General features: G+C 39.1%; 1 protein-coding gene across 7 annotated transcripts in view; it reads left to right on the plus strand.

Annotated features, from left to right (window-relative positions):
- lrp8 (low density lipoprotein receptor-related protein 8, apolipoprotein e receptor) overlaps positions 1-21791 on the plus strand; it is a 163664-nt gene that overhangs the window by 91536 nt on the left and 50337 nt on the right. For all 7 annotated transcript variants that reach the window (XM_051376853.1, XM_051376857.1, XM_051376855.1 and 4 more), the window contains exon 4: positions 7591-7719. In XM_051376853.1, coding sequence (XP_051232813.1) covers positions 7591-7719 — 129 coding nt within the window. The remainder of the gene's footprint in view (positions 1-7590; positions 7720-21791) is intronic.

Below are 21791 nucleotides of genomic sequence, written 5' to 3' on the forward strand. Positions count from 1 at the left end.
CGCAACCGTCCTTACACCTACAGTAGATACATATGCAAACACATATGCACGTTGTTAACTCAACTATAAACTAGGCCTAATGTACAGTACATGCTTACAGTACATGCTTACGCACGCACACACTTACTCCCACTGGAAAATAACTCACACATAGACTTGTAGTAATTGTGCCCATGAAGTGATTGTGTGCTGGATAAAGCATTCTATTCATGCACATCACGAGTGATGCGTTGCTTTGTAGAATGACTTCAAACAAAAAAAAATGTCATTGACCCGTGAAGTTAGATTTACATGTCATGTTGGGTCCATCAACTTATTTTATCCATTTACTTAACTTGACAGCTCACACTGACCCTCAGAGTGAAGATTCATGTGAAATGATGCATTTAGGTTTCAAGAAGAAAAATCAGCCTTTGTAGAAACTGCGTGCAGACAATGGTCTATATATTTATCTTTTAAACAAACCAAGGATAAGTGCAGTGGACATTCAGTACAATTCAGTCAAACTTTGTCTCAGCACAATATGAGAGAGGCAAACTACTAGACACAAGAACACTTGTGTAATAAGGCTGCATTCATTTTTATTATTGATTAATCCCAATCTTTTTTTTTATAATAAATTGCTTTATCGTCTAGTCTATGGAATCTCAAAGAATAGTATAAAATGCCCATCAGAACTTCCCAGAGTCAGTTTTCTGACCCCAGGACCAGCAAAACATGTTTAGAATCCATAGCACAATTTCCAAAATTCTAAGACCAAGAATTTTTCGAAAAAAAGACATTTAATCAACTCATTATTTCAGCTATAATGTATACATACAATAATATTGCTTAATAATTTAGAAAATAAACAGTTACACAGTTAACTGGATAAACATTTTTTAAGTTACTCTTTCAACTGTATGTTGCCTGACCCGAGGTTAGCTACAGTAAAATCAGTTGTTAATGGTCAGAGACATAAATAAACAGAAGGTAACTGCATTTCAAATGTCTGCAGCAAAAGTCTTTACAAGCCAAATAATTGGCTGATCCATACATCTCTGGTCTTGTATGAATCATTGATGTATATGAGCGCTCTGTGAGCTCAAGGGTCTCCTGCCTTCTGTCCATTGTCTACTCCAGGCTTTTTATCGCCTTTTTATAAAGGTTACAGCTCTAAAGAAAAGCATTTCAATCATATTCATTCATGTAGTGCAATTCCTGAAAGAGATTAACTATGCACCCACTACAAGCCTTCCACTCATTTACAAGCCTTTATTATTTGAATTTTCAGAAACTGAAATTAGAACAATATATTCATTATGGACTATGGATTCTACTCCTAATCTCTGTTGTGCTATGATGCTACATCTCTAAATTGATTAGAGCATAACCTGGGGAGACTTGCAGTACATTATTTTAGGTTTATGTTTTTTTGTTTGTGTATTAATGGGCATGTTAATGTATATGTCCATGTTGTAGAGGCATCAAAATGTTTAAGAGCTGTATAAGTGAGTGATGGAATGAGAATTTTATGTTTATTATATTTGCATTTGTAGGCCCTTGGGTCATAAGAAGCCCCAGTTTGATCAGATTCCAACCCAATACATCTGTGTCTGTGCTATATCTTCCTCTAATTGCCTTGTTCCCATTTTGTCCCCGCATTGATATTCTCCGTTCTGTGACCCTACCTCCCCCTCCTACATCTCACTCTATTTCCCTTTTCAGCTCTGCTTTATTCTCTTGATCTTACCCATCCTTCTCCATCCTTTACACAACCTTTTCTCTGTTTTATTTATTGTCCATGAATCTGGGTTAATCAGGTAACTGAGGCAAAAAATGAAGACATGAGCTTGAGACATGTTAACGTTAGTTGCCTGGTTTGGCATATATTAAATTGTCTGAAGTTAAATGGCTGAAATTTTACATGGTCTCTATAAAGCTAACTGAGTCACCAGGATGGCTCGGTGCACAGTTGTGTATTGATTCAAAGGATGCCTTGGCCCTGTTTTTACTGCAGAGTAGCCAAGCGATAAAAGTTTACTGTTCTCAAGCAGGCACTAACCAATTTATGGTGCAACCTCATGGCTGAAACTTGAGTTTAATTATCCTATTTCGCAGACGATCAGCTGTTATGGACCCCCTGTTAGTTTAGACTTAATTGATGATATGTCAAACACATGTAAGAAAAAAGTTGTCATGTTCTCATTCTCAGTAACAATATTACATTACACACATTATCATGCTCATTATTTCTGGTCATTTCTGATTCCCGTGATGTTCATGCCTTGTCCTACTATAAAGTAAATATTCTCACAAGTTGATTGTTAATAAAAGGAAAAATAAAATATTTGACAAGTTACCCACTAAAAAGAAAGCACCTTCTGTATTATATATATATACAGCTTCTGTATTTATATGAAAACTAAAATGGCCCTCGGTTTGGTATGCATTTTGCTTTGTAGTACATGTGGAGCCAATTGATATTCACAGCAGTGCAGAGTATTTGGCCATTCATATTATTCAGCCAATGTGATGAGACATGTTTCTTAGGTGTTTGCATAAAAAGATGTTAAAGCATGGTACTTCATCAATCAGTGCTGTGCTGTCTCGATTACCCGGGGAATTCAGTGTGCCTTTAAGCATTTTAAATTCATGCAACTATAACCCTTAGTTTAGTACAGGGTAAATCATCCGGAAGCTTCCCGAACATGTGTGATATTATCACATACGCCCCTCCCATGTGCCTTGGTTTTGACGTACTGTCGCACTGTGACTTAAGAATGACTTGTATTACCTCCCGGCCTCATACATATACCTCATGATAAATAAATTATCTTAGCATTAGCCTGCGGGGCTACAAGCCACCTGAATCAATCAGCTGGGAGGCTAGCTTTGATGCTAGTCAGACAGCTGTAGAGTGGACGTTATGCCACACCACAATACTCCAATCCCCTCCCTCCTTGTGAAGGGAAATTAAGAAGGTAGTTAATCAAAAGTTCATTAGCATACATCGCCCTGCTCAGTCCACCCCTATACCCTGCTCATAATAGACACTTAAGCAGGCCATGTGAGGAGAATAACAAGTCTGTACCACTTCTGGTTGTGGACTTGTTTGAATTAAAAGACTGCATCGTCTCCTATGTGCCAAATGAGTTTTCTGACCCCAGGACCAGCAAAACCTATTTAGAATCCATAGCACAATTTCTAAAATACTAAGACCGAGAATTTTAGAAAAAAGACTCATTTTGAAGGACAGTTCCTCCCCCCCAAAAAATAAAATACAATAAAGCCATAAAATCTCACTAAACCTTTACTTTATATTTTCACAGGTACAGTCGGCTCTATGTCGATAAGCTGACCAAAAAAACTTTATTACATTTCACATTATATTTCCTGTGGCCAGAACAAATTCACCTTGTGCCAGTTTGCTAACACTTTTTCAACATAAACCTCTATTAATTCATTTTTCATAAGATGTTGAGGTTGCTCAAAAAGTTCAGTGACAACATTTAGCTGTTGCATACAGTTAGATGCTGTATCAGAAGCGGAAGACAATCCCTGTAGTATTCCCTGCTTCTCCTGTTACAATGATGATTCCAAGGTGTCCTTTCACAGCGCTACTCTTCTGCAACATTCACCTTCTAGGTTCTAAATCCTTCCCTATTTAACAGAACTGAATTTTTACATCTCTCCCCTGCCACTTTCTAATGCAGTCTCATACTGAGAAAATAGCCGCACACGCTGACAGGCAAATCACTGCTAACCCAGGGCGACTGAAATTAATGTATGAGAAGGTTACAGCCTAATTAAAAGGGCACTGGGCTGAATCTATTGAGGATCATATTGCCTGTATATGTCACAGAAATGGAAGTTGAAGTAAAAGGTCTGACCTTGTCATCCGGCCAATTGTGTTTGTTTATCTGTTTGCTTTTCCTTGATGTAACCTGTATACATTCACTGACCGCACACATTTGTTTTGACCCTGTTTCACACTTATTCAATAATGTATTGCTCACCACCAAGCAGCTCCACTGGAGCACGGCTAGCATTAGTTCCTCAGATGTAATGCACCGTAGGCCTTGGCGGTAAGCAGGCTAGCTGACTGCTAACAGCCCAGTATTCATCTCTGTGGCCCAGGAGTTTTATAGCCCATAAAATATTAATTCAAAGCAAAGTCTAAAGAATAGTGAATGCAGTTAAACGCCTATGACTGGCAGCTGAGAAAATGATTTATAGCTATAAGTAGTTCTGGTTATGTGTGTGTGTGGGGGTGGGGGGGGGGGGGGGCAGGGTCCTAACCCTAACCCTAACCCTAACCCTAATCCATGAACACCTGTATACATTTGTGTTTGCTACATCCATCTATATGTATGTGTACAAAGTTGCACCATCGTCATTTTAGTATGTTGTTGTATATATTTGTTTTGTAAAGCTGTAACCTTTTACATAGTTTTCTGTGGTGTGAGTTCTAGTCGATATTGCACTTGGCCTGGAATATGATCGTAGTCGGCAATATCTCTGCAGGCACAGACGTGTCCCCAGCTTACTGTCGATAAGTCCATCAATGCTCCACAGCGCCTGCCATGCCGCCGGATACACCTGTCAGCATTTAGTGAGAGGGGAACAAAGAGAGGGCAAATCTAAGCACTGACTTTCAAAAGTCAGGGTAAAAGAAAAGTACCTTGACTACAACTTCATTATCAGCACCATCACCATCTGGATTTGCAAAGTCAGACGGCAACAACCTTGATAAAAAATCGTTGAGATGATTCTTTCTGTTCTCTGGTTTACAATCTAGTGCTAAACGTTTATTACAGCTGTGTTAAAATGTTCTTAAATGTAATTTTTTAATGAGTTTATGTGATTATGTGATTTCTGTGAAGTGCAGAAAATATATTCGATTCTCTCACTTTAGTTGGCATGTTGGCTTTCTAGCTGTTGTTAATGATGCTAATTACCTTCATGTAATACACTTTTGTTTATTCCAAACAAACTGCTCTTGCCTCTGCGGGCAATGTGAAACATATCTTTTATCTTGCACATACCAGTTTTCTCTGTGAATAGTCTGCGATGCTCTGGCTGACTGAGGCCGCAAATAGAAAACCTTTCATAGACTGTATGAATGTATGAGTAGGACTGCTATTGTATTATATCAAAAGCCAATGGAGAGCAACTGAGCAGACATTTTAATAGTCACAAATTATTACTTAAATATATAACAATAGGAAATTGGAATTGTCCTTTTCATTTAGTGAACATTATTACCCACGGGATAAAAATCATCTAATTGATTTTGTCATAATCATTGTCAGTGGAGCTCTGTGTTGTTCTCGCTGGTCTGTATTTAGTCATTTGATTGGCAGTTCATCCATGACTCCATCCTTCTCGACTCCCAGGGCCCGAAATGGTCAGTCGGACAAATTACATCATTTTAACCCAGCTGTCAATCAGACACTTAGTGGACTGAACCCCTGGGGGGGTGTATTTCTGTGTTTGGGTTCATATTAGAATGAGAAAGCCTCAGACAGTAGCTGGACTGGACTCTTCTGACCCACACATACATGCACACTCAGAATAAGTCAATAATGTGAGACACAAAACTTGTATTATCTACTGTATATTGTGCAGTATCTCACACAAACCAACACACATTTCAATTGATTGAACAGTAAGCCTGATGTCAGACAATTCCCTGGCCTCCTGCGTCAGATTAACACACCGGCAGACACCTACCATCAATATTCATAGTAACACCATCGCATTAATCATTATCTATACAGTTCTCGCTCGCTCACTCTCTTGAAATGGATTTGCAGGAGGCATTTGCTCTTTGAAATACTGAAGATGCTCACACAAGGGCCAGATATTCAGTAGGAGGAATATTGACAGGGATGAGGAAGGGCAGTGGTCATCCAAAAGGTCAACACCAACAAAAGATAGGACAAGAGAGGAATCCAAACCCCAAACCTGTCCAGTTCCGTAGAAAAATAAATTGCAAGTAGCCTCGTAGTGTAGTGTAGTGTAGTGTAGAACCTGGCAAGGTAGACTGCACAGTAGGAAAAAATCCTGGCAATCACTACCAACAAGGCTCCCAGCATCCCTCCATGAGGGGCAGCGCTTGAATGGCAGCAATTTATTCAGTACTGTTAAAAATAAAAATGAAAAGAAAGATATACGAGATGAATAAAAAAGAGAATAAGAACTAAAATGGACGATTCCCATAGGTACTATTGATCTGTGGCTGCATAACACACACACACACACACACACAAAAAAAAAAAAAAAAAAAAAAAACACACACAAACACTCAGGCTGGTTGCCAAGAAGCATTCTGGTGGTCAAATATGTATAATTGATAGAGTTGAGCTTGACACAGCGCTGTAATGTAATCTGGGACTAGAGTCCCTATGGTGTTATGGGGTGTGTGTGTGTGTGTGTGTGAGAGAGATTGAAGAGGGAGGTAGGGGGGTTGAGGCAGGGTGAGGGAGTGTAGTGGTTTGCAAGAAGAAGGAACAGGGATTTGCTGTGGGGACTCAGTGTAAATTTGATGTATTGGACGGCTGTATTTTTCCTACCTGTACCAACCCCACGGGTTACACATGTAGGAACAATGGCCTTCTCTATTGTAATGGGCTTTTACCAGGAGGGACCACTTCCTCATTCACACACGCTGTGTGTGTGTGTGTGTGTGTGGGGGGGGTTTGACAAACTGTTACGTGTGCTTTCTCACTTCATTCACTTACACTGATGTACACTCAAAAAAATGTTTTTATTGAATAAGGTTTCACATTTGAAAGAAAGCACAGAACTGTATATTGGTAGTCTGTATTCTGTGTGTATGTGTTTTCAGTTTTAGATTTATTGTGTTTGTGTGTGCTGAAGTGATTAATTGTTTAATTGTATAGAACAATTTTAATAATTAATCATTATTTCATTGTGTATGTCATTTATCAATTTGTCATTCACTGTTTTAATCTTTTTGATTGCAAGCATATGATGATTTTCTTAGTTTTATATCATTTTAATCTGAAAACCTTTGGGTTGTCAGATGAATGTTAGTCAGTCAAATCAAGTAATTTGAAGATGTCACTTTGAGTTCTTTCACAATTCTTTGACATTTTATTGACCTTAGTTGTTCATCAGACAATTACAAAAAATTGCTTGTCATGTCTGAGTTTTGAGTGTATTTTCCTGTCTGTGTTTCATGTCTTTTTTGGTTTGTGTACTCTGTGTGTGTATGTCTGAGTGTGTATGTTTATTCCTTGCTTTGTGTTGCCTGACAGTGTTCCTGCTTCTTTGTTCCTCTGTCACTGTGTGTCTAGTTTAATTGCCGGCCTTTGAGGGGAAATCGATTTGAGCAACAAGATAACTAAGTTATCAAACTGTTTCATTGACTGGCTGTCCCTTCTCTCTCTATCTTTTGCCTCCTCCCTATTTTTTCTCTCATTTTACTCTCCGTCTTCATTCTCTATCCCTCTTTGCCCCCTGTTTTCTTCCATCCATTTCTCCCAACGTTCTCATCTGCTGTCAATTATCCTTTCCCCCCGGCCTTCCCCCACCGTGCTCTCTCCCTTGCTGTTTCTCACCTCCTCAACCCCCTCACAACAGGCCGACAGACCTGTCCACCAGAGAAGTTTGATTGCGGTGGGGCTGCCAGCAAATGTGTTTCGTTGTCATGGCGATGCGACGGAGAGAGGGACTGTGAGAACGGAGCAGATGAGGAGCAGTGCGCTGCAGGTACGTTTGTGGTGGGTGGCAGAAATGTGGAATGGAGGTGGACCGGAAAAAAACAGTATCTGCTTTGAGCTTCATTTCACCTCAAATGTAGTTTCCTGTCACTCACTGCGGGAAGAAGTCTGAAAAGTCTTAAAGTAAATAGGCTACATTTGAGGCTGCACAATGCAGCTGGGGTTGCATATCAATCATAGCTGACTTTCTTTTATTTGATGGACTTCATTACCCAGAAATAATTGAATTAATAAACCGCTCAGATGTAAATTTCATGTCATTATTGGCTGTTGACAACAGAGGTGATGAAGAAAATTGTTTTGCAGTGGCTTTAAGGGTCATTTGTGAATCCGGTGTTGTCAGTTCAGAATGCTCATTTGTTGCCATTTGTTTATTGCATGCCATTTGTTATTTCCAAGAACATATATAGTGCCTATAGCACTTCAAATGTGCATTACATACTCGTACTGTAAACCTGTGCAAACTATTTTACTATTTTAAAGGAGACAGGAGAGGAAAAGTAACCTGAAAAGCTTAAAATCCCATATGATAATATTTCTAGGCACCTAAATTAAAATCTAAAAGATTACTTTCAAAATGTCAAACCTGGAGATATTTGGCTTTTACCCGATATGAGGTGCGCAAAGCGTAGAAGTATTCTATGCACTTTCTAGTCTGTCACCTGGGTTGCTGTACCTTTTAAGATTCAGGTCCAAAGCGCAGCCAGGAGTATTTTTAACTCAGCGTCATAACTGCCAAAAAAGTAAAATTTTTATCTCTTCATTTATTTATTTATTTATTTTTCTGTGTTATGTGTCGAGAGATGTCAAACATGATCTGTTTTTTCCTGCCTGCAATCTTGTCCTTGTTCTTGGCTGTTGCTCGATGAGCTGGAAATGGGGAAAAGCAGGTCACTCTGCACACTGGGAGAGCTGGGCCAATGGTGTTATACAGAAGAGGAAACCAGTCATGTATCTTGCAATTGTATCTTTAAAGCAGTGTCCTCTACACCAGTCTGTCCTATGTTTACGTAGATGGATTGACATTCAAAAGCATACACCAAGGCAAACACAGTCTTTTTTGTAGATGAAGTTACAGAGTACAATGCTCAGTGCGTCATTCACAGTGTGCAGAGGGCGTTGTGGCACACTTTTAGTCTTCATAGTACCCACAGTGTACAAATGGGTTGTTAAGAATGTTAGGAATAACAATACTTATATAAATCATGGTGTGGTGTGTTTGGTTAGTGGCTGGCGAATAGATTGTGGTACCATAGTTGAATAATATTTGCTCTTGTTATCCCCTTTAAAAACCAGTGCTATACTACAATGCACACAAATAAACATGGAACCCATAGACTCTTTCCTAACCACTGAATCTCATACACACAAACACATACTTATTGTGCATTCTGGGATAGCCGCTATCAGAATAAGACACGACTAAAGAAAAAACAAGTTTGCACAGATTTAAGTTGTAAAATGCACCACAGATACAGATACAGATGGGTTTCATCTAAATGTTTGAAAACAGGTGGTTGGTAGAACATGTTTCTGTCTTAGTTTCAATCATTCTGCAAGATTGGGTGTCTTATTTCAAGATTATCTGAAATGCTCTTACATAAGGCTTAGCTTGCTTTATAGGAAACGTATAGAGAATCTTTTGTGAACAAACCACAGACAGTCACATCACATTATCTAGCCTACATCTTCACAGATGGCATCAGAACTGAGAGGGGGCATTGATTTTCATCAGCATAAACATCTGGCCTATACAGCGTTTATTGATTTTAAACCTGGAACATACACTCACACAGACGCATGCACACACAGCATTTTTTTTTTGAAGAATATAGATTGCATGCAATATTTTCAGTTACTAAACCTGTGTTCTGGTAGATAGAAAAATAAACCACTTTAAATGTATATGGAGAGACATTTTTTGTATAACCATCTGTGTGTGGGCGTCTTTTATGAGAGCAAGTATGACTTTTAAAGCTCTAGAGTAATTGCATGTGGAGTAAAGGTAAAGTCATTCTGGCCAGTTGTTGTCACTTGTACAAGGGGCACTTTTGGTGTAAAGAAGAGATTGAATGTAGCAGGGGCGAGTCCACATAGGAGTAGAACTATTATTTATGTGTATATGAATGTGTCTGATGCATTTCTGTCTCCATAATGTTGCCATCATCCCTCAGGCACTGTGACATTCATGCATGCTCATGCTGAAAGTGCAAAATGCATGTATGCACACTGGAAAGACATGCATGTGCATGTATAATTAAGGACACACACACACACAAACGAAACAATGTAAGATTGCTTCTGGATACTGTTAAATTCTCTCCATATCTCCCATATGTGCACAAGCAAAGATGTGTAAAACTAAGTGTATCTACCATTTTTAATGAACTTAACTCGTTCCAGAGGCAATTTGGATAAGATTATCTTAAAATTTTAATTAATTTTAATTTCAAGTTGTGCAATCTCATCAGTTTGAATATCCAGAGGGCATCATAGTAATCTAACAGAAAATATCTACAAAAAACACCCACATATATTTAAATACTATTATTAAGCTATTCCTGTTTATTGTAATATGCTGCATTCAAACCATGAATAGTAGCTAACCATCAAAAGCTCACCACACCAGTCACAGGGGTCCATTGTAAACACATTGCATGCCCACTCTGTGTTGTTAAAGGTCAGTTTTCTCTTTACTTTCAATTATCCCTTATTTCCATTCACGCTTACTGTGATTTGCAAAGTCTAACATGCAATGGAGATAGAAATAAATAAGGCAGATTTGGCACACGTCAGACATGTCAGGAGTTTGAAACATTAGCATTAACTGTCTGCAGTATTTTGCCAGAAATTCACATAATACGATCAGCTTTACCACTGTGGAACACCAACACCCTGCCTGATAATAAACAGCTCTTGAAAGCTCCAGTTTTTCTAATACTGTTTTTTGACATTCAGAAGATTATTTACTTCAACCCACCTGATGCAACCACATGAAATTAACAATTTATCTCAATTTTTCAACATTTATAAAGTGGATAGAAACATGTCTTCACTCCCCTTTTTCTCCCCATATTTGCTCTATTCCCTTGGCTGTAGGTGCTCACTTTCTCTGAATGTTTCTCTCTGTGTCTCTCCACACATTCATTCATCCCCGTTCTGTCTGTAAGTTGTTTGAGTGCCGTATGCTAGTACACAGAGTCATCACATTAGGGAGTTTGTAGCCACGACCTAATGAAAACAACAGCCGCTGTTGATTTAGTTATGTAACCTGAGCTGCCATTGCATTGTTCACATACCATCTCTGTCTCTCTGGTGTACAGTGTCCTCCTCTCTTCCTTGCCCATCACAAGCACCTGTACTTCTTTATTCTCTTTTAATTCCTGTGTATTGACTCGGAGGGCAATCAGACACCATCTCTGTTTTCTATTGCCTTTCATCTGTCTGACCTGTGAGAGCCTCTATCCCTTATAGAAGTGGAAAATGAAGTGGGTAACACAGTTGTGAAATATTTCATAGGGGTCTTGATGATAATTGATTTCCTGCCTGATGCCCTCACTGTGTGTGTGTGTGTGTGTGTGTGTGTGTGTGTGTGTGTGTGTGTGTGTGTGTGTGTGTGTGTGTGTGTGTGTGTGTGTGTGTGTGTGTGTGTGTGTGTGTGTGTGTGTGTGTGTGTGTGATGTACGTGTTATGGGAGTCATGCTGTTAACCTGCAGAGATCAGCTTTTGATCTATCATTTAAAGATGAAGGTGGTGGAGATGAATATTAAGTTCATCTGAAATCATGGAAAAATACCTGTGTTATCTGAGTTAACACATAAAACTCCACTTTAAAGGCTACACAATGGATCCATTAGGTCTGGGTTTTTGTATGCGTAGACATATCAAAGAAACAATGAAATGTGCAAAAATAACAACACTAGCTTCTTCTTAAACCGTATTCACATTACGGCAGAAAAAAGGGTCTTGTGAGGGTGTTAAGCATTGGTTGGTGTGGTATTTACCACAATTTACCAATCAAATGAAATGTGTCACCTAAGCTACAATTCTACTGTTGCTAGCAGATTGCAACATTTCAGAGAATCAATTTCTCTTTGTTTTTGTAACAGTGTTAATGTAACAGACCTGTTAGCTGCATCTCTATGCTGATTTTGGCAAGAAAATATTCGATATTAAGCAAATATGTTATTGTATCATTCTGGGAATTCAGAAACATAAGCAATTCGTTTTCCATCCATCTTTTATCTCTTCATACACTGTAATGGAGTATAATTACTCTCCCCTGTCTTTTGAGCTCCTAGTCCAAGTACAGTCAGCTAATAGGACTGCTAAGTAGCCTGTGGTAGCAGCTTTAGCACATGCAACAGTGACTCCCTGTATTACAAGACAATTTCACCCCAGTGACAAGTTGAACAGATTTTGACGTTGTTTTTGATTAAGTCGACTATTAGGGGGCAGCCGTTACATTTATTAAATGCAGGGGGAAAAATGTTATTCTTGGTTTTATAGACACATAAATGACAAAGAAACAAGCAGTTTATGCACAGATGACAAAGCACAGCTGTGTAACAAAGCAGTCTGATAGCAGTTGGGCGAATAGTTCTGCCAGACCGGCTTTCTGGTAATGCCAACATTTCTGCAACACGTGCCACCATTCAGGGTTATCAGTAATAGGCAGACACAGTCATCTCTAGAAGGTCTTTAGAAATACAATAATTGGTTTAAACAAAAAGAAACATATGCAGGGGTTGTTGGGAGCTTGTGTGTTCCATGTTAAATTGCTTTAATGATAAACCATAAAACATATGTTCACTTTGCAGTGTAGAAAGTGTCTGTACAGTACTATACCAACCACAAACATAATTGTATTCACAATTGAACCCCTCATATCAGTTTTTTTCTGAAATCTCCTGCTTTCACCCCGCCCCTTCAAATCCATCCCCACCCTCTTCCTCCACCTCTGATCTCCTCTGCTTCCTCTCCATCCCTCCCTCCCGCGGCAGCTACAATTGGAGTACATCTACCGTTAATTAGGGCTGCTAATTGAGCATATCCAAATGTTGAATAAAACATGGATCCAGGAAGAGAGGTTCTTTATTACATTGAGAAAAGGCCTCTGAAGAAAGTTTATGAGCCTTTCATTTATGTTAATGTGAAATCGCGTTCGTTTAGGCACACAGCCGCTGCTAGCTGTGTGTTTTCATCCTTCCGGGTGTGTGTGTAGGTAAAACATCATTTTTCATATTTGAGTTTAGGGAGTGTTTACATGACGGATGGCCTCCCTTTTGTTTGTATGTTGTTTATTTGCCTTTTTTTCTTATTAGATGAAGACTTAAAGCAAAACATAATTGAAAAGTGTTCCTGACTTGCTCACCAATTAAGTTTTAATTTGAACAAATTGGACTGTTCAGGTGCTGATTCAGCGAGCGCAGGGATGATCCAACTTGCTCAAGGTTGATCACCAGAGAAGTTTGCATTTTCTCAAACCTAATAAGATCACGCAGACTTAAATGAGAACAGACACTCATAGGATTAGGCGATTTTCCGCATACCTCACAATGCATCACAAATGTCTGTTAAATAGAAAAAAAGATGTGTGTCAGTGTTGGAATTAAAAGGTTGAGGTATTAAATTGTCCACAAGCGAGGGAATGAATTCCCCAATATATTAATTAAATGTGTCTTGTTTGTTTCATTTAAACCTGGGGGAATAAGAAAGTGGATTTTTTTTTATCTCTGAAACTCTCTTTCTCTGTGTTTTTATCCTTTTATCCTCATAGATTTTCCTCTGTCTTTGTTAGTCGCTCACCGCGTCCTGTCCCTCTCTCTCGAATACTTTCATCTATGTGTGGTAGCAGAAGCCTAGCTGTATCAGAGCCAGGCAGGCTATTTCTGATCCCTAGAGAGCTACGAAAATACGGTAATTGTGTCAATGTGGAGTTACCTTTATTATGTCATACAGACTGTAGCTCCTCTGTCTGTATTTTTGGTGAATGTATTATAAACAGCAGCGTTTAAAATCCCTAACAAACGGTATGTGGTTTTATGTTCCTTTTACAGAAGTATGCTGATTAATGGAGTTTCAGTTTTACGCCATATATCTTATAGGCACACATAAAAACTGTTTGCTTGTGTGTTGGCCACAGTCAAGATCTTAGTTACAAGTCTGACAGCTGGATTTAAGGATCCAGTAGTGAAATCTGCTACCTTAATTTAGCAGGTTTTACAACTTTTACAATAACTTTATTGTAGGCGTGAATGTGATTGTCTTTCATGCTTTCATAGCCATTTAAAGGGCTGGCCAACTGTCAAGGATTTTTCGCTCTTTATGTCCACTGTATTGGTAATTGCTTTACTTTACTAGAAGCCTGTGACGGAAGAAGTATTAACATTCTTTACTTAAAGGACCAGTGTGTAAGATTCAGTGGTATCTAGTGGTGATAGATCCTGGACCTTTAAATAGTTTATTAAGCTTAACAAGTAGGGACATTTCCACAACCCATAAAGGAAAACCTAATCCTTCAGTTTAAAATTCACATTCAGACTCACCTAATCTAGAGATAGACAGTTGTCACTGGACAGGAAGACTATAAATATTTTTAACTAAAACATACACACAAATGCAGTAGAGTAAAAAGTACATTTGCCTAAAACTGAAATACTCAGTTACCTCAAATGTAAGTAAAATACAGTATGTCAGTAAATGTACTTGGTTACATTCCAACACTGCTGGAGTCCAATCGGTTTGGTTTCATTTCTCTACGCTCGCTCCACAGACTCTATATTGGCTAGAACGTGAAGGGGGAAACGTAAGCGGAGAGACAGGCTGGCAGAGAGAGACAGGCAGAGAGAAAGACAGTAGTCAGAAAGGCTCCTGCAGGCACTGGGGACCTGTTGCTCTTTTCACATCAGCCTGTTACATTACAGCAAGCTGTTGCTGGATCGATGCCCACCAGGGATACGTTAGTTGATGTTTTATAGCATTATAGCAGGGCAGAGAGGGGCAGAGGAGAGGGAGACTGTGTGTGTGTGTGTGTGTGTGTGTGTGTGTGTGTGTGTGTGTGTGTGTGTGTGTGTGTGTGTGTGTGTGTGTGTGTGTGTGTGTGTGTGTGTGTGTGTGTGTGTGTGTGTGTGGAGGGAAGTGAATAAAGTGGCACGTCTGTATGTGAAGATTCAAGTTTGTCCTGCTTCATACACGAAGGAAACATCCTAAGTGAACACAGTGATACAAACGGTACACAAATGAACATGCATGCACATAAACATCCTGCACAAGCCCTCCCCCGGCATACACGTGCAATATGCAGCTTATTTAGTCCAGCTTGCTCTTGGCTACAGTAAATGTAACCTCTATTCCATTATTTGATAACAGATCAGAGGACGAAGAAGAGTCCACCCACATTAAAAAAAGCATGTGGTATGGGAGAGCATGTGTGAGAACAGTGGTTTAGCCTCTTTTATCTTGCTTCACCCACATTTCCACTGGAAGAGGTGACTGTGTAGACATAGAGTGGTAGCCTCTTGTCTCAGAGTTTCTTCCCATTACGTTCTCCTTCATTTATAATCCTTTGACTGCTCTCACTGTGCGCGTAGGTGTAATGTTATGGAGCACCAGCACACAAACAGGCTCACTGCGCACCCAGAGGCGTTTGCACTTGCTTCAGACTCAGGCGGACCATTTTCTTCCAACGAGATTTAAGAACATTACTCATTCCTCTCTCACCGCCAACCCCATCCTTTCCCCTGCACATGCACACACACAAAAAAATAAAAAAATAAAATTGTGCTCAAACTGAATGCAAAACCAATTCATGCAGTGTTTTTTTGTTGTTCAGTCATTGTATCATAATACCCTACGCCTGCGAAGATCAGTTTGTCAAATTTATGGAGACACCTTTTTAGCTTAGATACCTCAGTGTGATTAGACACCATCTGAAATACCTTGAGGAACAGCCTGGCAGTAGAGAAAGAAACATGGTTTTAGCTGTGGAGAGTGATCAACATGAAAAACAACAACTCTATCAGGATGAGGCCATCTAAGTATGTCATTATCATAAAGCACCCATGGTAAAATACAGGATTACATGTTTATTGTGGAGATGTAATCATCACACTTAATCATAATGACCTATTTTTAATGTATTCATAGATTTACTACTTAACAATTATCGGAGGGAATTAAATTATTTCCCAGACAGGCGTGCAGAATGTGTGTTGTGTCTATCTATTTGTTGTGTGTGAATGGGAGGAGGCGGGGGGTGGTGATAAAATTTAAAACTATGTTGAGCCACAAGGATGGAGTGATGGCCATGTCATATTTTACATTCAATGGCTGAAAGATAATGAAATATGAAATGTTTGACCAATGGCTTGCGCTTCAATATATGTATATAGAGACACACAAGGGCATTCATCACACACCACCTGCACACACACACACACATACGGAGACATTCAATATACTGTGATTGCTGGCGAGTCAGTTAATATTCAAGCTGCTGGTAGATGGCATACTGATTGAGCTATTGAAATATTCTGTTCTATTCACCATACTGTCCGTGCGTGCGTACTTGCGGGCGTGCGTGCGCAAGTCCCCACTCATCATGAAGGTGGTTAAAAGAAAGTCTTTCCCTGGTGTATAGCAATCAGGTTACACAGAGAGTTTCAGACTCCCAGTGAATTTTGTGCCATTTTTCTCTTCATCTAAGCTGCCATTTCACTTAGATTCCCCAGGCTCTACTGCAACACTACGTTGAGGTCTTATTTTCAGTGGCTTTTCACACTCAGTTGGACATGTTTTTACTTTTCGCCTCTGGAATCCTCAAGTTGAAATGCTGTGCATGTATTTTTTGTGATTTATTTAGTTTTATCAGATTATTGTTTATAGTAATGCAGTTGCATGCTGGGCTCTGAAAGCGCACATGCGTTAAGTGATACATGTGGTGTAAACTTTGATTGAGCCTGATTTGGACTGAAGGGTTTGACTGATTTACTCATGCAGATACTTTTGAATTAAAGGTCATTTTGTGTGATTTTTATGTAAACAATTTTGGTATCAACAGCAATCTCATGTTACAGTAGTACATGGTTATGATTGATAACTGATAATTGATTTAAGAAAGTGTATGTCAACAATTGCCAACATCTTAATCTTTGATAAATTCAGGAACTTTGTATACTAGAGGAAACAGCTATTGTAATAGCTAATATTGTAACTATATGTTCTCAAAAATGTGATTATTGCCAATCCAAACCCATATTTTAGCTCATCTTTCATCTCTGGAGATATATTTACTTCTGCATCTTCTTCATTTTCTGCATTGCTGGCTAAAGTAAAAGTTATCGAAAATGAAGTTGTGTTCAAAGTTATTTCAAAATTTGAGAGAGAAAAATATAAAATGCACTACTCACTGCATCAGCAGGCATCAGATTAAGTTCCAGTTTTATGACAGTTTTATGTTTTATTAAGAGAATCCGATTTCACCAAGGAAAATACAGCATACGGTTGTTTGAATACGTTTGCTCGTATTACACATTTGTTCTTCTTGTGAATGTGCAATAAAGTACAAACTATTGCAGTGTGCAACTAAGTAATGCAAGCTGTTTAACACTATCACTATCTTGTATCATATTTCTTTATTTTTGTGACATGTTAGATGCCACTTTGCCACCAATGTTCCAAACATGTATGTTGGCTCAATGCCTGGTAAACCCCATTTGACCAGGCTGTTGGAAAGTGAATCTCTTCTGAAGCTGCCTTCTGTTTGTCAGTCAGTGATGAATCTATTCTGAATTTCATATTTCCTCACTGTCTATCCGTCTATTCCATTAGGAAAAGACGATCACTTTCATGTTACAGCAATCCGAAGAGCTGTGGGCTCAGGGCCTGCCTGTCTGGTGGTCACCAGCGTGTCTGTGTGTACGTGTGTGCATGTGTGTGCTGCTATCCTCCTCTAATGTAGCCAAAGCACTAATAAACACTTTGTGAGAGCCCTGGAGAGGGACTGCATGTCAAGTTGTCTATGTCTCTCTTCACACACACAGACAGACACACTCTGGGGCCCTTTGGCCGTGCTGCAGAATGTGTTGCATCAAAAGTATGATCTAAAACTATTTCTCCTCCCTCTTGTTCTCCTCTTTCTCCCACACAGCCTCTCAATGTTTAGTCCCCATCTAAGTGGCAGTCTAACATTCATAGACCTATGCAACAGCCAGCCATCTTTTTACAGATGCGGGGATGCCAATGCCTCTGGCACTCTTCTTCCTCTGACGGTTGGCTGTTTTAATGATATCAAGGGTAATGGTGCCTGATAGATAGCAAATGCTACATTAACTAACAGTCCTAAAAACACTGACTCAATACACGAGGATGTGTCGAGTGCCGTAGAGTGCAAGAAAATGATGTGAAATTTGTGCATTTATTATGTCAGGTTTTTCATTTATGTGCCCAGTAATTTTAACGTTACTTTTATGCAATTTAAAATTGGCACCGTGTAATTTTGTTCGCTTGTACCACTAAAAGGGGCTTCTATCAAGTAATTGCATAGTGATTTTACCTTAAAAATGTACTTCCTGTTAATCTCCTGTTGGTCAGCCATCATTAGTGAGACCTTACAGAGAGCATGCTTGCTGTTTAGGAGACAATGTTGCACTGCACCATTAGTTTTAATTCATCAGTTGTCACTGTGCATGAAGAGGATTATCTTCCAGTGACCAAACTGACAGAAAGTAATAATAATTTGCAGAAATAGGGTAAATACACAATCTCTCCTCTGCTGCAGTCCCTCTTCGTATTTGATACTAGAAGAGCATTTTTGTTGAAAATGGAATTTAGCTTCAGATAAAATAGTAGAATGTAAATACAGTGAGGTTTTTGGTTTTTTTTTTACTATATGACATTTTGCCTTTGTTTTGGTGAGGGGGAACCTGCTGTATCTGGTTAGGTTTGAGAATGGAAGTGACAGGTCATGCAACAACACCAGTCTCAAGTTTCCCTTAAACCTGCAGAACTATTGGAAACTCCTCAGTCTGCTGCCCTGCCCAGCTTCATGTGAAAATAATGTTTTGAGGTACTGGGTACTCACACTGCACAGCACTGATGAAAACGCGCACTGAAGTGTTGGATGCAGTTTGGGCTGGTATTTTAATGAATAGTGAATAATTGAACAGAAATCTTCCATCCTCTTTTGGAATTTTAATTTTTTTCTCCCATCAATCCTCATGAATATAGATGGTGATTTGTTTGCAATTACCCTTGTGTATCTGACAGTACAAGGCATGCTTGACTCAACACAAATTTGTTTTTTATTGATGCTCTCGTATGAAAGATAAGGCATACATATTGATAATTCATAGAGAAGATGAACATGTCGCTTGTCTACTATATGGCCCATTAAGCCTACTCTGGACTAAAATGCCTTCAGGTGTTAGTGTCTGTTTTAAGCTGATTGTAGAGTGAGTGTGTTTCTATGTCTGGTTAAATACAGACTTTTCTAAACTGAAGTAAATGTTTTATTTCCATGTCTATGTGGTTGCTAGAGCTGATCTGTAATCTTTAGCTTGCTTTCCTGCTAGCACACCTGGTGAGGTTTGTGACAAGCGTATTTATATGGGCGCAAGTGTGTGGATGCTTGTGCACACGTGTACATGCTCCCACACCACGGCTCAGTGGCTGACATGTTAGACCAGAGTCTGATTGGATTCCACGCTCCAGAAACATTAAACCCAGTGACTCATAGAGAAAGGTTGGAGTGAGGTGTGTGTAGGTGTGTGTTTGTGTGTGTGTGTGTGTGTGTGTGTGTGTGTGTGTGTGTGTGGCTGTAGTGTCTCTGTCTTACATGTGTATAAATATATCTAGATATCTAAGCACAAATAGATCCAAATGTCCACTTGTGTGTAAGTGTGTGTGCATCTGTTTAACTGTGTTCAATAGAGATTAGCTTCTGTGTCTTTTCCTGTTTGTTTGTGTGCGTGTGTGTGTGTGTGCATAGTTGCTTGCTTTAGACTAGTCCATGCTGGGAAGAGAGTTCAATTGTCCTTCAGATCAAGGTCAATGAGCTGTGCCCTATCTCCCTGCTCCATCTATTAGCTGTCCAGTAGAGGGTCTGGGGATGGATGGATAGAAAGCTTTGACCCCAAGTTAAACACAATCACCTGCAGGTGGGGAAGGTTACTGTCAAGATGTAATCAGTTACAGATTACTGATTACCTATTTAAAATTGTAATTGGTGGAATAATCCATTGGATGGATGTGTTTAATTAACAATCAGGAGTCCAGCTCTGTAACACAATCTGATTCCTCTCAACTTACTTACTTTGTTTGGGCTGAATATAGTTGGATTTGTGACACTTATGGATTACAGTTTCAGAGTGTGTTGACTGTGATACTACCATATCTAATCTGTTACTGTGTGCTCCTCTGAGCACCTGTCTCCTCTCCAATCTTCCCCTTCTCTGTTCCTAAGGATTGGCTTTGGCCTGTGCTAACCGAGAGTGCGGCTTCACTAACTGATCGACCAAAGTGTTCTTGGTGTGTGTCAGCTTTGACAGGTGATAGGATCAAGAGGCTGAAGTAACACACAGCTGAAGTGGCTCTGTGGTGTGTGTGGTTTTAAGAAATCCATCCTGGAAAACAGCAAACAGCAGAAGGTTATATATGTTGATGTTTCAGGGCTGATATATACTAATATTTTTTTCATCATAATTTAGATGCAATACAGCAAATTCCACCATCTCCATGTCTTCTGCAAAGTATGTATTTACATTGCAACCCATCCCTAACCCTGATTCCTAGAGGGGAATCTTCTGGATTGTCTAACAGGACAACAGGGAATTCCTCTATTCCTGAACAGTGCAGACTTTCAGAGGTTCTTGTAATGGCAGGGGACAGAAGTGAAAGGCTTTGAATATGTGATTTAGTGAACCCACAGAAAAAATAACATACACAGAAAGCAAGTGGGTTTTGGTTTGCCAACAATTCACTTTTAACTATAGTTTAACAATAATTTACATTGATTTACTCCCAGTAAAGGATCATGTTTAAAGTCATCAATGACCTGGTTGGTTATATTAATGAATAATGCCAAGGATCAATCAGAAACTCTGAAATGCCAAAAGTACCATATATACAAAGAGTTCACAACTATTGTGGAAAAAGTTTTTTTTTTTTTTTTTTTACCATAATATGACTTTTGTGTACCTGTAGTATATACTTAATATTTCTGTTATGATTCCATATAAATCAAGTTTCTGTGTTCTTGTATCAGAGTGACAGAAACAAAGGAAATGTGTATTGATCCACATTTGCCAATAAAAACCTAAAGCAGAAGAATAGATGCCATCCCAAACCTTCTTGTAACTCTTGTAGGATGTTATGGAAGAACAGGTTCAATGCAGCCTTTGAATTGTTCCTATGAATTTCAAGCTAAGGTTGTTTTTTATCTATGAGACACAAATTCGATTAACTACAAGCCCCCCGCCTGTTCCTACATCAAAAATAAAGCTGTTCAGAGCAAACAATTTTTTGCAACTCAGTATCCCAATGGACACCACACTAACTAGCTTCTTATCCTGGCCTTGCTGTTTGTTGGCTGACCAAGCTTTCTGCTTTAATGAAGTCTTTAAAGCATACAAAACAATGGTGTTTAGTCTGACTGGCAACTCATAATCATCCTCTGGGATGAAGCAAAATATGTTTAGAATTTTCAGAAGCACAGAAAGTATTAAAATAATCACTTTATAACTTTGCCCAAGTATTTGTTTGCACAAACACCTTATGTGACCCCCAAACCACATAAGCTTCTGCCGGGATGCTGCTGATGTTGTTTATGTGCTCATGTTAATTAAATTACTTAGATCTGAGTGGGGATGATTAGCATGTAGCACTAATAGCTAGCAGGGAATCCAATAGCCTATTATCATAATGAGTCCCTTTTGGCACACTGTGTGGGTAGGTAAAAGAGAGAGAGAGAGAGTGAAGCGGTTACGTTGGTCGCCCAGAGATGAGAGTTACATCAAAGGAGAAGTGATTTTTTTTTTTGGTTTCTTTTTTTTTCTTTTTCGA

This window comes from Dicentrarchus labrax, unplaced genomic scaffold, assembly GCF_905237075.1.
Source record: "Dicentrarchus labrax unplaced genomic scaffold, dlabrax2021, whole genome shotgun sequence".
In the NCBI taxonomy this organism is placed as follows: domain Eukaryota; kingdom Metazoa; phylum Chordata; class Actinopteri; family Moronidae; genus Dicentrarchus; species Dicentrarchus labrax.